Source organism: Erythrolamprus reginae, chromosome 1 (assembly GCF_031021105.1).
Source record: "Erythrolamprus reginae isolate rEryReg1 chromosome 1, rEryReg1.hap1, whole genome shotgun sequence".
Lineage (NCBI taxonomy): Eukaryota > Metazoa > Chordata > Lepidosauria > Squamata > Dipsadidae > Erythrolamprus > Erythrolamprus reginae.
The window spans coordinates 66,156,553-66,171,272 of record NC_091950.1 but is presented as its reverse complement, the minus strand read 5'-3'; the positions used below and the strand labels follow the sequence as shown (position 1 = coordinate 66,171,272).

General features: G+C 40.0%; 1 protein-coding gene across 3 annotated transcripts in view; it reads left to right on the top strand.

Annotated features, from left to right (window-relative positions):
- Positions 1–4,811: 4,811 nt before the first annotated feature.
- The window catches only part of ADCK1 (aarF domain containing kinase 1), a 135,457-nt gene continuing 125,548 nt past the window's right edge, over positions 4,812–14,720 (top strand). For 2 of the 3 annotated variants that reach the window (XM_070733811.1, XM_070733794.1), the window contains exons 1-2: positions 10,961–11,245; positions 13,013–13,096. In XM_070733811.1, the coding sequence (XP_070589912.1) occupies positions 10,991–11,245; positions 13,013–13,096 (339 nt within the window). In that variant the 5' untranslated portion in view covers positions 10,961–10,990. Of the gene's footprint in view, positions 4,886–10,960; positions 11,246–13,012; positions 13,097–14,720 lie in introns of those variants that run through there. The other variant, XM_070733803.1, reaches the window with a different exon arrangement.

The window sequence follows — 14,720 nt, the reverse complement described above, 5'->3', positions numbered from 1 at the left end:
ACAGATAAAATCAGCAAAATTCTCCACAAACACAACATCAAGACAGCCTTTTGGCACTGATCAAAAAATAGCCAACATCTGAAGAAACCCCAAGGAGAATATCCAGCTAGAAAACCAAGGATCAAATACCATGTAAAGTCTGGCCATCCACATATATTGGACAAACTAACAGGAAAGTAAATTCCAAAACTGAACACTACAACAAAAGAATAATCATGGAAGCCATTGAAATAGAGAAACACCCCCACAATATGAACAAACGTGATGATACCTCCCGCCTACCAGACATCTAGAAACCAGCCCTCATTAACAAATGTATCCCAGCCATATAAACTGAAACCAGACCCAGAACAACATAGGACACTACCACCAATCACCTCCACCAGACCCAAACCCACACCCATCGTACAGACCAAATATAACCACCACCCAGAAGCCAAACTACAGCGGTGCCCCCAACTGTTGCAGCCCCCTCTGACATACACACAAACTGACAAACACCCTAAACACATGACCAGACCACAAACTCGCAGCCAAACCAAAATTGTTACACCCCAGACACACATTACAACACCTAAGAAGTCTGCAAGCTCAGGATATCACCCCAATCCACAAACATCAACTAATCAGCATATATCAATTACATCACTGACCCCAGGTGTTACCCACTGACTCACCAGGAAGTTTCTACACAGCTTGCAGCTGCTGAGCCAACACTCTACACCAGCGGTCCCCAAACTACGGCCTGCAGGACGGATGTGGCCCGCTGAGGCCATTTATCCGGCCCGCGACAGCGCACGGGATTTTACCGATCGATATAATAAGCTCCCAAATCTCCTGTCCACTCACCGCGGACGGCTGCTGAGCCAGGAGGTGGAGAGCCAAGGGGCAGGGAAGAAAGCGGGCCTGCAATTGGCCCCTTTCTTTGCCGCCTTTAGGGAGAGAAACTGTTGCTGCCGTATTTTAAATATTGTATTTGTTCCCATTTTGTTTTTTACTTTAAATAAGGTATGTGCCGTGTGCATAGGGATTTGTTCATAGGTTCTTTTTATAGTCTGGCCCTCCAACAGTCTGAGGGACAGTGAACTGGCCTCCTGTGTAAAATGTTTGGGGACCCCTGCTCTACACCCACCCACCAGTATTTATAGAGGGAAGGCAGCTCAGGTCTCACTGTGTTCACCCTGGCACAAGGACAAAAGCACCAGCCTGAAGATGATGAGTGGGACCTCGACGAAACGTCCCCAGAAATCTCTGAAACTTACATGGGAAGAAACCCGAATATGCCAAGACCTTCATACCTGTATCCGTGAAAATCTACGAATATATATGTATATATATTTGTTTTTGTAGATTTTCATGGGTATATGTATGTAGACTATTCTGAGTTCGGGTTTTACCCATGTAATATTTTGAGTGTCTATGCGATGTTTCGGTGAAATCACATTCACCATGCAGCACCAAACTGTCTGGATGCAATGAAATCACATTCACCATGCAGCACCAAACTACAGTATCTGGTTTGGTGTTGCAACCCAACAGGACCGACACAGACTTCAGAGGATAATCAGAACTGCAGAAAAAACAATTGCTGCCAACCTGCCTTCCATTGAGGACCTGTATACTGCACGAGTCAAAAAGAGGGCAGGGAAAATATTTACTGACCCCTCGCATCCTGGACACAAACTGTTTCAACTCCTACCCTCAAAACGTCGCTACAGAGCACTGCACACCAAGACAACTAGACACAAGAACAGTTTTTTTCCGAACGCCATCACTCTACTAAACAAATAATTCCCTCAACACCGTCAGACTTTCTACTAAATCTGCTCTTCTATTCTACTAGTTTTTCTCATCATTCCTTTCACCCATTTCCTCCCATGTTGACTGTATGACTGTAACTTGTTGCTTATATCCTAAGATTTTTATTAATATTGCTTCTTCATTGCTTATTTGACCCCTATGACAATCATTAAGTGTTGTACCACATGATTCTTGACAAATGTATATTTTATTTTATGTACGCTGAGAGCATATGCACCAAGACAAATTCCTTGTGTGTCCAATCACACTTGGCCAATAAAAATTCTGTTCTATTCTATATATAAAGAGAGAGAATTATATATATCTATATCTATATATAAAATCCTTCTCAATTTTATATAATCAATATTACAGAATTAGATGTTTGAATTGCCTTTTCCATGTTCTACTGGAAGTTCACAATGTGATCATGGGTGCTTTTGCTTCTTCTATATCCAAACTGTGTACAGTATCTGGCAGTTTTGATTGGATGTACTTTCGAATTTTGGATTGCAAATTCTTAAACATTATCTTACTGGCATATGAAATAAGTGCTATCCTTCAAAAGGATTTTTGGAATTATTTTCTTTTGGTATCGGAATATAAATTGATATTTTCCAGTTGCTTGGTCACTGCTATATTTTACATACTGCATCTGCTTACAAATGGCAAGAAGCACCTTGACTGCATTATCTTGTAAGATTTTAAATATTTCTGCTGGCTTTTTATTAACTCCTGCAGTTTTGTTGTTAATATCTCCTAAGGCTTATTTAACTTAATTTTGCAGAATATCCAGCTGTAGTTCACCGATTAAGCCTTTATACTGCATGTATCATTGATTTGCAATCTTGTTTTATACAATTTTTCAGTCTATTCATAGGTGTTTCTTTATATTTTTCTATAGTACTGTAAATCTTTACTTCATTTGTCTATTGCTGTGTCTATATTTGCATAAAAGGGCTCCTTGAAAAAACATATTTTATAAAAGACTGTCCCTGAAATGTCCTTTTCAGTCACAAAAAAATAGAAAATGCAAAGCAGAGTTATTGCTGCCCTAGATCTGGTGTGCCTTTCTTTACAATTTTACTGCTCCATCAGATTCTAATTTTTCTGATTCTTTCTCCCATAAACTTTTCAGTTTCTTTTTTATCATTTTCATCATTATTCTAGGGCTGCTTTAGAAATCAGTGATGTTTGCCACTGTTCTTTGTTCTGATGATAGGGAAGCCTCAGTTAGGCACCAGCTGTACAGGAAGCTTCATCTTTCACACCTGCAAGCATTTTCCCTTGTCATCAACACTTCATTGTTTCTAATGAGCATATTTATCTTTGATTATTGACATCAACAGTGTGATGTACAGGAAATGTTCCAGTTTATTGAGAACCTTGATATATACTATATGGGGACAGAAGTGGTGGAGGTGTTGCCAATTATGGAAGGAAAACAAATTTAGTGTAAATATATGAAGATCTGAGTTCAGGTTTTGAATTACGTATACAGTATATTGCCACAGGCTCTTAAAATGTGTATTTCAGATAAAATTCCATTTCTAGTTTTTCCTTGAAACTCCATGGACATGGTTGGGATGGTATTAGAAAGAATCCAGTCCTGCTACTGCAATTTATATGATTCATGCTATGTAGAAGGAAGGGCTTTGCAAATTGTTGGGTGTTTTCATATATCAGAAGCTCAGAATAACATCAGGAATATGAGGAAAGATGGTGTTTCTTCCAATAAACCTTTCATATGCAATGGTAATTTATTTAGGTTACTTCAGGGCAGTTGAGAAGATTAGCAGTCAAAAAAATTATACTGTACAATTATAGTTTTATTTTCTGTATTCTTTTCATTGTGATAAACACAACAGTGGAAGCTGTTGGGGTGAAACTTGCTTAATTGGAAGACATCTGGAGTCCCTCTGAAATGTTGTGAATAAAGACCAGAAATGGTAATGCATGAAATGAACTCAAAATGCATTTGAGTTCAGTTTGATAATTTAGTGATGATTTCACCTTTCATTCTAGTTTACAACCTTGATATTTTCTGATAGCCTCCCATCCAGCTAGCCAGGTAAGACAATTCCCGAGTTGGCTGGTGCTGCCAGATTGCCTTAAATATGGTGTTTGGATCATTTAATAAGACTAACATCTGTGATAACTCTCTCATTACTGATAAATGATTTGTGTCCATTATCTTCAAATTAATTTTCAACTTTATTTTTAAATTTTTAACTTTAATTCCTAAGCCGGACATGAATTTTCACTCATTCTTTAATATTGCAGATGGGATGCCTAGATAAATGCAATTGAGAGTGCATCAATTCCTCTTTTCATGAGTAGTCTTTTAGTTGGATAAGGAAAATGAGGATTTTTTTTTAAAACACCCACTACAGATCTTCAAAATAGTTTGACCTACCGGTATTGTCTAAACCAGTGTTTCCCAACCTTGGCAATTTGAAGATACCTGGACTTCAACTCCCAGAATTCCCCATCCAGCATTCGCTGGCTGGGGAATTCTGGGAGTTGAAGTCCAAATATCTTCAACTATCCAAGGTTGGGAAACACTGGTCTAAACATGTTTCATATTAGGGTGCAGCACACCAGTCACAGAACAAGCTCTGCTAGTTATTTATTTATTATTTTATGAAATGGATTTCTTTGCCATCCATCTCCGAGGACATTATATATTATACATTTTATATGTTGTGAGCCGCCCCTCTCCGAGGACTCGGGACGGCTCACACCATATAAAATATACAAAACATAATGTGCATCATACATTATAGAATGCATAATACATTATTTACCTAGAGATTTAAGGTTACTCTTCAGATACTAATATTGTTGACGTTTGAGTCTCGTTTTCGTGATCGGCAAAGCCACCGAAAAAAAGCCACCGTCCTAATTCTTCTGGACGCGCGCTGCTTTTATGTACGACAAGCAATATGTTTCCCCCTCCCCACCGCAAAACAAGTCCCAGCATCCTCTACAGAGAAAAGACTGTACCACGTGGGAAGAGAAGAGAGGGGGAACCTTTATTTTCCACCAATTAAAATTGTCCCGGTAAATTGTGCCCAGGAAGCCGGTAAGTGCGGGAGGCGGAGTGGAGGGGTCGGTCTGACTTTTACTGGAGGTGGCCGGAGGGACGTGTAAGGGGGAGAAGAGGAGGAGGACGAGGAGGAGGGAGGAGCAAACGCCTTTGAAATTATTCCTGCGGATATCGAAATCTTTGTGGAATTGAGAAGGTTGCATAAGAACACAGGAATCTGACTTTAGTTCTTGAAATACAGGCGATCCCGCCAGTCGGTCACTTCTCGTTTCTATAAAACTCAATGGTTGACCTCTGTAATTTAATTTCACTGGATCCCGTCCCAAAGAAAATCCACCTGAATATTTCCTATTATAGATTTTCTAACTCCATCTGCTTCCGATTCTTACTTCATAAGTGGCTAACGTTAAAAGTGTTCTCACGTGTAACAAGTGACTAATACGATCCAGAATGTTTTAACAGTTTTAAGGTGACAATTTAGAATAGAATAGAATTCTTTATTGCCCAAGTGTGATTGGACACACAAGGAATTTGTCTTTGATGCATATGCTCTCAGTGTACATAAAAGAAAAAGATACATTTGTCAAGAATCATAAGGTACAACAGTTAATGATTGTCATAGTGACCAAATAAGCAATGAAGAAACAATCAATATTAATATAAAAATCTTAGGATACAAGCAAAAAATTACAGTCCTACAGTCCTAAGTGGGAGGAAAAGGGTGATAGCAATGATGAGAAAAAACTAGTAGAAATAAAAGTGCAGACTTAGTAAAAAGTTTGACAGTGTTGAGGGAATTATTTGTTTAGTAAAGTGATGGAATTCGGGGGGAAAACTGTTCTTGTGTCTAGTTGTCTTGTTGTACAGTGCTCTGTAGCAACGTTTTGAGGGTAGGAGTTGAAACAGTTTGTGTCCAGGATGCGAGGGGTCAGTAAATATTTTCCCCGCCCTCTCTTTGACTCGTGCAGTATACAGGTCCTCAATGGAAGGCAGGTTGGCAGCAATTGTTTTTTCTGCAGTTCTGATTATCCTCTGAAGTCTTTGTTGGTCTTGATGGGTTGCAGAACCAAACAATAGATTTTCTCAGTCAATCTGCTTCCAATTGGCTAAGTGTTCTCATGTTTAATGAGTGACTAGTATGATCCAGAATATTTTAACAGTTTTAAGATGATCATTTATTATGACCAGAGCCCTTAATGGACAAGGGACTCTCAATACAATATTTCTTGGTATCTTGTGCTCATAAGGTAAATGTGAAAGAGGAAGAAAGAACATTAATTACATTAGAATATCAAGTATGATTCAGGGAACGGAATATAAAGATTCTTCTTAAAGATTCTATCATACTTGAAAGAAAATCTATTCAATGATTTTTTTGACTCATTTTAAAGAAAAGTGGTTTTGCTGTAAATGCTGAGATCAGTTTAGTAAATGCTGTGGAAAAGTAACCATGTGGTGTGTGTGTGTGTGAATGTTGAGTTAAGAATTTAGTGATATTAAACTTTAAAAATTTACTAAATAATGGTACAGCAATATTATCAAGAATGTACTTTTAACTTACAATTTATTGTTTTATTATTTTAATGTTTATTGGTTTTTAATGTTTGTAAACTGACAGTCACCTCTGAAATGGGTGGTGCACAAATTTAATAAATAAGTAGAAATGAATAAACAATCCTATATTATTTATATATCTATTCAGGAATAAATGAAAATGCATGAAAATAAGTGGAACATACTTCCCTCTCCCCCAATTATTCTATTTTTATCATGGAGCACACAGTCATGCTGAATTCTGTTGGACTTAACTTTTGAAGTTATTGATGGTTGTCATTGCAAGAAAAGCTTATAGACTAGTCGTTTTCAGAATATATCAGTGTTCATATTATTTGGTATTTTTAGAGGCAAACTTGAACAACAAACATTTTTTCTGATAAAATACATAGGGTTTTTTTATATTTATCACATACAAAATTAAATTCTATCAAAAGTAGTTATAATTTTATCTACTTCTGTCATAATGCAGTTTCATTACGTTGAGTTACATGGTTCCCCCATGTGTGCTCTTAATAACTGTACACATAAAAAAGTGAAATTTGAAGAATGGCAGATGACTCTCATACATTTTGTCTGAGAATTTTGCCATTTACACCTAACCATACTGGTTAGGGGTGGCATACAAATCTAATAAATTATTATTATTATTATTATTATTATTATTATTATTATTATTAAATTAAACATGTCCCACCAACATAGGTTTTTTGTGGGGTTGTCCTTCTATGATGTCTTCATCTGGTCCCCTACCACTGCTGTATTAGTGTTAAAGTAGTGTTTCTCCCCCAACTGCCATTCAATCACAGACTAAGAGAAACTGCAAATAACCTAAAATTTTGGGTGGCAAACAGTGTCTCAAAATAAAGGCAATGTAGGGATAGTGGTCAACAGTAGGAACAGCAAATGTCATTTTCTGCTGACTCAGGGATGAGTGGATAGCACTCAGCAGTTTGGAGAAGCTTGAAATGGGGGATGGCACTCTTTGTTTGCAGTATGTACCATATTTTTCGGAGTATAAGATGCACCAAAGTATAAGACGCACTTTAGTTTTGGGGGAGGAAAATAGGGGGGGAAATTACCCTACCAGGGATTCATCTGGCTAGGGTCCTTAGTCTGGTCAGCTTCAGCACAATATTTTATCCCCTGGTTAGGGCTGAGAAAGCCCTTTTCAGAAGAAGTAGGAATGAAATTAAGCCTGCAAAGACTTAGGGCAGGAATAATCCTTCTTTGGAGGGAGTAGGAAGGCTGAAAAATCATTAGTACCTAGTTAGGGCTGGTTTTTAAAAAAAGCTACATTCGAAGTATAAGATGCACCCAAAGTTTCAGCCTCTATTAGGGAGGAAAAATGTGCATCTTATACTCTGAAAAAATACAGTATTTCCCCTATAAAGAATGATTTCTTTTGGCTGATAACTACACATTTTTCTTTGTACTGTTTTCTGCCACTATCTAAGCTTGCCATTTAGGATTAGGTTGATGTGTGCTTGTTAAAATGTCAGTTCAGAAAACATATTTTAAATATTTGCTAATTAAGATTGAGATGATTGAATGTAAAGAACTATTTTGAATTTTAGAAAACTTAAAAGAGATATAATAAAGATTTAAACTATCCTTATACAGTAATCCCTCACTACTTCGCCGTTCATCTTTCGTGGATTCGCTATTTCACGGGTTTTTTCAAAGGGGGCTTATGGTTTAGAATGCCAGGGCAGGGACGATTTGTGTGTGTGTGTGTGTGTGTGTGTGTAAACTGCAGCGGCGGCTTCCTTCAGCCGCTATCACTGCTGCTGACCACTGAGAGAAGCCGGTCTCTCTCAGCGGTCAGCAGCGGTGGGTTGTTAACAATACAGGGAGGGTTTTAAAAGTCCAAATACTCATGAAATACATAAAAAAGATCTTTCCTCCACTTTGCGGAAATTCGTTTTTCATGGGTGGTCTTGGAATGCATCCCCCGCGAAAAACAAGGGATCACTGTATATTTGCAAAGGTGATGTGAGTTATTCTTGACCTTAAAAAATGAGCAATTGAAATAGTGAATAGCCTGGATAATCTGAGTAATGACTTAAAGATCCTTAGGTAAAGCTTCCCCCGCACATGTATCCTAGTCGTTTCTGTCTCTAGGAGCGATGCTCATCTTTGTTTCTAAGCTAAGGAGCCAGCGCTGTCCAAAGACGTCTCCGTGGCCATGTGGCCGGCATGACTAAACACCGAAGGTGCACAGAGCGCTGTTACCTTCCCACCAAAGTGGTTCCTATTTTTCTACTTGCATTTTTTACATGCTTTCAAACTGCTGGATTGGCAGAAAATGGGACAAGTAATGGGAGTTCATTCTGTTACGCAGCACTAGGGATTTGAACTGCTGAACTGGCTTTTGATCAACAAGCTCAATATCTCAACATCTTGTTGTTGTGAGCCGCCCCGAGTCTTTGGAGAGAGGTGGCATACAAATCTAATTATTATTATTATTATTATTATTATTAATAATAATAATAATAATAATAATAATGAATAATCATCATCATCTTAGCTACTGAGCCATCGTGTTCCTTCTAAAGATCTTTACTACAGTTTAATTAAATTTTGAAAACAATTGCCCACTCCTGCTTTTGGGCAAAGTTGTCATTTCACTGCCTATACTACATTGTATTGAATATAACACTAAAAGCCGCACATAGAGAAATCACAAACACTCATCCAAATAAGTAGAATTATAAGTGTTTATAATTGACCTCCAAAAGGTTGTGCTTACACTAGTCTGCTGAACTACCTTGTCATTCCCATGAAATCAGGGGGTCTTATCATGCTGAGCATCTGGATACGGGAAACATGTTCTGAAGCTGACAAGGTTTTAAGCTTTTCCTGAGTTGTTTGACATGCTAAAGCTATACCAATGCCACATAGAAAATTGCCAGAGCAATTTATTCTAATGATTCCTTTTACCTTATAGTTTAATAACTCTCACTTTTATTGCAACCCCCTCCCTCAAACACACAAAGCAGGTGTCTTTCAATAACTCAGCTTCCCTACTGAAGCTACCATCCTGGGCTAAGTATTGCAGTAATTTGAGAACCTTAATAATAACAATAATATAAATGGCCCCATTTGATTTCAAGTGAGAATAAAGTAGAACACCAGATGGAGTTTTCAAGGCACAAATTCTTTTTTTTTTAAAATAACAAAAGAAAGCATAGGAAAAAAGTGAGAAAGTAAAAAAAAAAATCTCTCAAACAGAAAACCTAAGAACAAATCAGGCATAAAATATTAGTCATTTCAATTAAATAACCATTATCTGACATAAAATCTGTTCCCTTAGCTTAGACCTGGGCAAGATGCGGCCCGAGGGCCGGATGCAGCCTGCCTGCTGTCTGACTGGCCCGCAGAGGTCGGTCCAACTTTTCTAGATAAGAACCGGGTGTTCAAGATATAATATAATATAATATAATATAATATAATATAATATAATATAATATAATATAATATAATATAATATAATATAATATAATATAATAATACAATACAATATATAATATATTATAATACAATACAATATATATTATAATATAATATAAATTATAATTATAATTTATTGGGTAGAACTGAGTTAATTATATTAGCCTGGACCTCTAAAACCATCCCAATTTCTCATGCGGCCCTATGGCAAAATTAATTGCCCACCCCTGCCTTAGCTAAATAGAAAGGTTCAGTGGAAGACTGTGCACCCATCTATGTTATTTATTTGAGTTTGAAGATTTATTGTTGAAAACCTGTCTGTCTGTCTGTTTGACTTACATGCCGACCTTCTCTGAAGAATCAGGGCAACCCACAACATATAAAAAATACCAAACAATTCAAAAGGCCAATTTTAAAATGATCTAAAAACCCCAAGTTAAAAACCATGCAACCACATTCATATACACCAATCATACTGATGGACGGAACAAGATGTTAAAGCTCAACGGCCCCAGGCCTGCCGTTCTCCCCCCCCCATCCCACCCTCTACATTTCTGTTATTTTAGAAGAAAACTGTTTACATTACATTCTGTCATCCTGAGAAAGTACTTTTACTTTGTATGGTTGTTTTACGGTTGTTTTAATCTACTTGAACAAGTAAGGGAAGTGCACCGATCTAATTATTGTGCATGAGCCCCTATAACAGCAACAACAGAGTTGGATGGGACCTTAGATGTCTTCTGGTCCAAGCCCCTGCTTGGGCAGGAAACCCTACACTACTTCAGACAGATGGTTATCCAACATCTTCTTAAAAACTTCCAGTGTTGGAGCATTCACAACTTCTGGAGGCAAGTTATTCCACTGATTAATTGTTCTGTCAAGAAATTTATCCTTAGTTCTAAGTTGCTTCTCTCCTTGATTAGTTTCCAACCATTGCTTCTTGTCCTAACCTCAGGTGCTTTGGAGAATAGGTTGACTCACTCTTCTTTGTAGCACCCTTTGAGTCTTCGGAGAGGGGCGGCATACAAATCTAATAAATAATAATAATAATAATAATAATAATAATAATAATAATAATAATATTGGAACACTGCTATCATATCTCCCCTGGTCCTTCTTTTCCTTAAACTAGACATGCCTAGTTCCTGCAACCGTTCTTCATATGTCTGTTGCCTATCTGCCTTTTGGCCACCTGTTGCATCTATGTTACAGGTTTATATTTCTCCTGTTTTTATTTCCATGCAGTTTGCCACCATGGCCAGAAGAGCTTTAAAACTAGTGTCACTTGTCAGTGGAGTAGGGGCCACTGCTGGTTTATACATGCACAGCAACAAGCATCTGGATCTCAATGACTTTGGAGTTGTTCGAATAGGCAGAGCTGTTGCCACAGTAAGTTTCATGCTTAATGCAAAACATTTAGGGTTAAAAATGATGAATAATTTAAAAAGAGAAATTGACTTCTGAGAGTATATTTGCTAACTTTATATATTCAATGTGGATTTCCCCCCCCGATTTACAGTTGATATCAGTCATTGAAAAGCATATTTTCAATGCCGGCATATTTGATAAAAAATGCAAAATCATTGTTTGCCTTCCGCTCTACCTTTAAATTTAGAATTACAATACTACTCTTTTTCTTTTCTTTTTTCCTTAATAGTCTTTGCTTTTAACTGCAGGGTCATTTTTTTACATCTCTATTTTTCCACGGCAGAGAAAGCACAGGGTGAGGGGATTCTGTTTTTCTGTTAAAGCTCCAAAATCTTTGTCATAAAATCATATTGCAAAGCATTCTTAATTACGTGACTGACTGATTTTTTAGTCCCCTTTCCTGGCCTGGTATTTTCCAAGTGTGTTAGGCTTCCCAGTGATAGGCATGGCGGCTGACACATTTGAAGAATATCATGTTGGTGAGGTGGTCTAATACAGTGATGGTGAACCTTTTTTCCCTCAGGTGCCGAAAAAGCGTGCACATGCGCTATCACATTTGCCTGAGTGCCCACACCCATAATCCAATGCCTGGGGAAGGCGAAAACAGCTTACCCCACCCACCAGAGGCCCTCTGGAGGCAGGAAATGGACATCTGGTGGGCTTAGTAGGCTTGTGTTTCGCCCTCCCCAGGCTCCAAAGGCTTCCCTGGAGCCGGAGGAGCGTAAAAACGCCCTTCCCCCCCCCCGGAGGCTCTCTGGAAGCCAAAAATGCCCTCCCAGAGCTTCTGTGTGAACCAAAAATCAGCTGGCCAGGACATACATGCACGTTGGAGCTGAGCTAGGGCAATGGCTCACGTGCCAGCAGATTGATTGATTGATTGATTGATTCATTCATTTATTGGATTTGTATGCCGCCCCTCTCCGCAGACTCGGGGCGGCCAACAAAATCAACAAAAACAGCATATAAAAATCCAATATTAAAACAGTTAAAACCCTTATTATAAAACCAAGCATACATACAGACATACCATGCATAAAATTGTAAAGGCCTAGGGGGAAAGAGTATCTCAGTTCCCCCATGCCTGGCGGCAGAGGTGGGTTTTAAGAAGCTTACGAAAGGCAAGGAGGGTGGGGGCAATTCTAATCTCTGGGGGGAGTTGGTTCCAGAGGGCTGGGGCCGCCACAGAGAAGGTTCTTCCCCTGGGTCCCGCCAAGCGATATTGTTTAGTTGACGGGACCCGGATATAGCTCCACCTGCCACCTGTGCCACCTGTGCCACCACTGGTCTAATAAAAAGAAAAAGTACTATAGAAAAGACATTTGCCACAGGTATGTGAACTCTTCTTTCTTCATCTCTACATTGCTGTGGTGTATGATATGTATCAATACCCTAACAAGTAAAACTTGGTCACTGTGAAAATGATATGACGCCAGTATTATGAATTATGATGCAGTTCTAAAAGATAGGTAAAAGGAAAATTCAAGGGATTGGACAACAAAGTAGTTTTGTTCTGTCTTGATTCTATGAAGTAAAAATTGGGCTAATCCCTTGGATTTTCATCTTGCATGAGTAGATTTTATTATTCATGGAGATTAGGGGAAAATAGTGCAAGTTCTGACTGAAGGGCTATACTTCTAGATATGGAATCAGAAGTGTCAAAATGCTTTTTACAGAACACTAGGAAACAGAGAATGTGGTTTATGATTTTGTATCTGGGTTGTTTTCTAGACCGCAGTGATTACTTTTGACTACCTCACTTCTCTTCGAAATTTTCCACGTGGGACAGAGGAGTATGAATATGTTAAATCACAGGTAAAGAGTCAATAGTGGCGGGACAGAGACTAATACAAGGCATTCTTAAATAATCAATGGAATCTCTAGTTTGGCACCCTAATTTGGATTTGACTCCCATCTTTCATAAAATTTTTGATAGCCCAGATGGCATATAGGGTAGCTATGTCAATTATAAAACTTATTGATGGGGTTAGCAGTAAGAATCTTGATATCATTGAATAAAGATCAATAAAGAATAATGGTTGAAGGTTGCACCAAATTAATATGCTTGAAGGGGGTGTGGTGGTAAAAAAAGGTTGCCTGGATGATTAATGTATCTAAAGAAATGAAAAATAACAAAACTAACTAACAACAGCAGCTGTTGCAGCTTTTTGGATAGTATTGAATAGCCCAATTAAAAATAACATCTGCCATGGTATCGGGGTAGATATTCACAGTATTTTTACTGATGTCCTTCATTTCTTAGTCAGATTTGCTTCTGCTCTTTTAGAAATTGAAATGATGCCAAGTTATACAACATTTTTTAGTGAACCTTTCAAGCCTAATTCGTTTGCCCTGACTTTATCAAGAACAGTGATCTGAATTTATCAATTCTTAAATGGTTTGATTGACAAAAACTATAATATAAAATTTTGTAAAACGAATACAGTGATCCCCCGGTTATTGCGTCCCCGACCATTGCGAACAGGGTAATTTGCGATTTTTCAACCCAGAAGTCAAAATACCATCTACGCATGCGTGCCCTTTTTTTTCTATGGGCACGCATGCGTAGATGGCAACCGGGAGATCAGCTGCTGGGCGGCTTCCCTGGGTCTTCCCCCTCTTGCTGGCATCAGCGAGGAGTTTCCCCACCGCCCACGCAAACTCCTCGCTGCCGCTCGCCTGCCCTTCGCCTGCCCACGCCGTTCGCTCCCCCTCTTGCTGGCGGGAGGGCGAGAAGCCCTCCCCAGCACCCGCTCGCCCGCCCTTCGCCGCTCGCCCGCCCTTCGCCCTGGCGGAGAAATTCCAGCCCCCACCTGGTCCCGCCCGATCCTCCTCCCTGAGGCAGCTCGCCCTCCCATGGCCGCTTCCTCCACCCTCCATCGCAAGCCCTCGCCACCGCAGCCAACGCGCGCTGCGATCTTCAAGCCCGGCTCCTTTCGGCCCAGCATCCCGGGCCAAGCAGCTGCCTTCCCTGACTGAGCCTGGCTGGCCCGGAAGATCGTAGCGCGCGTTGGCTGCAGCGGCGAGCGAAGCCAAGCCAGCAGCAATGTCGCCGCCGCTGCAGCCAACGCGCGCTACGATCTTCCGGGCCAGCCAGGCTCAGTCACGGAAGGCAGCCGCTTGGCCCGGGATGCTGGGCCGAGAGGAGCCGGGCTTGATCCGCTGAGCCTGGCTGGCCCGGAAGATCGTAGCGCGCGTTGGCTGCAGCGGCGGCGACATTGCTGCCGGCTTGGCTTCGCTTGCTCGCCGCCCCGCCCCCCAATCTTCGGCTCCTCAGCGGCGAGCGAGCGAAGCCAAGCCGGCAGCAATGTCGCCGCCGCTGCAGCCAACGCGCGCTACGATCTTCCGGGCCAGCCAGGCTCAGCGGATCAAGCCCGGCTCCTCTCGGCCCAGCATCCCGGGCCAAGCGGCTGCCTTCCGTGACTGAGCCTGGCTGGCC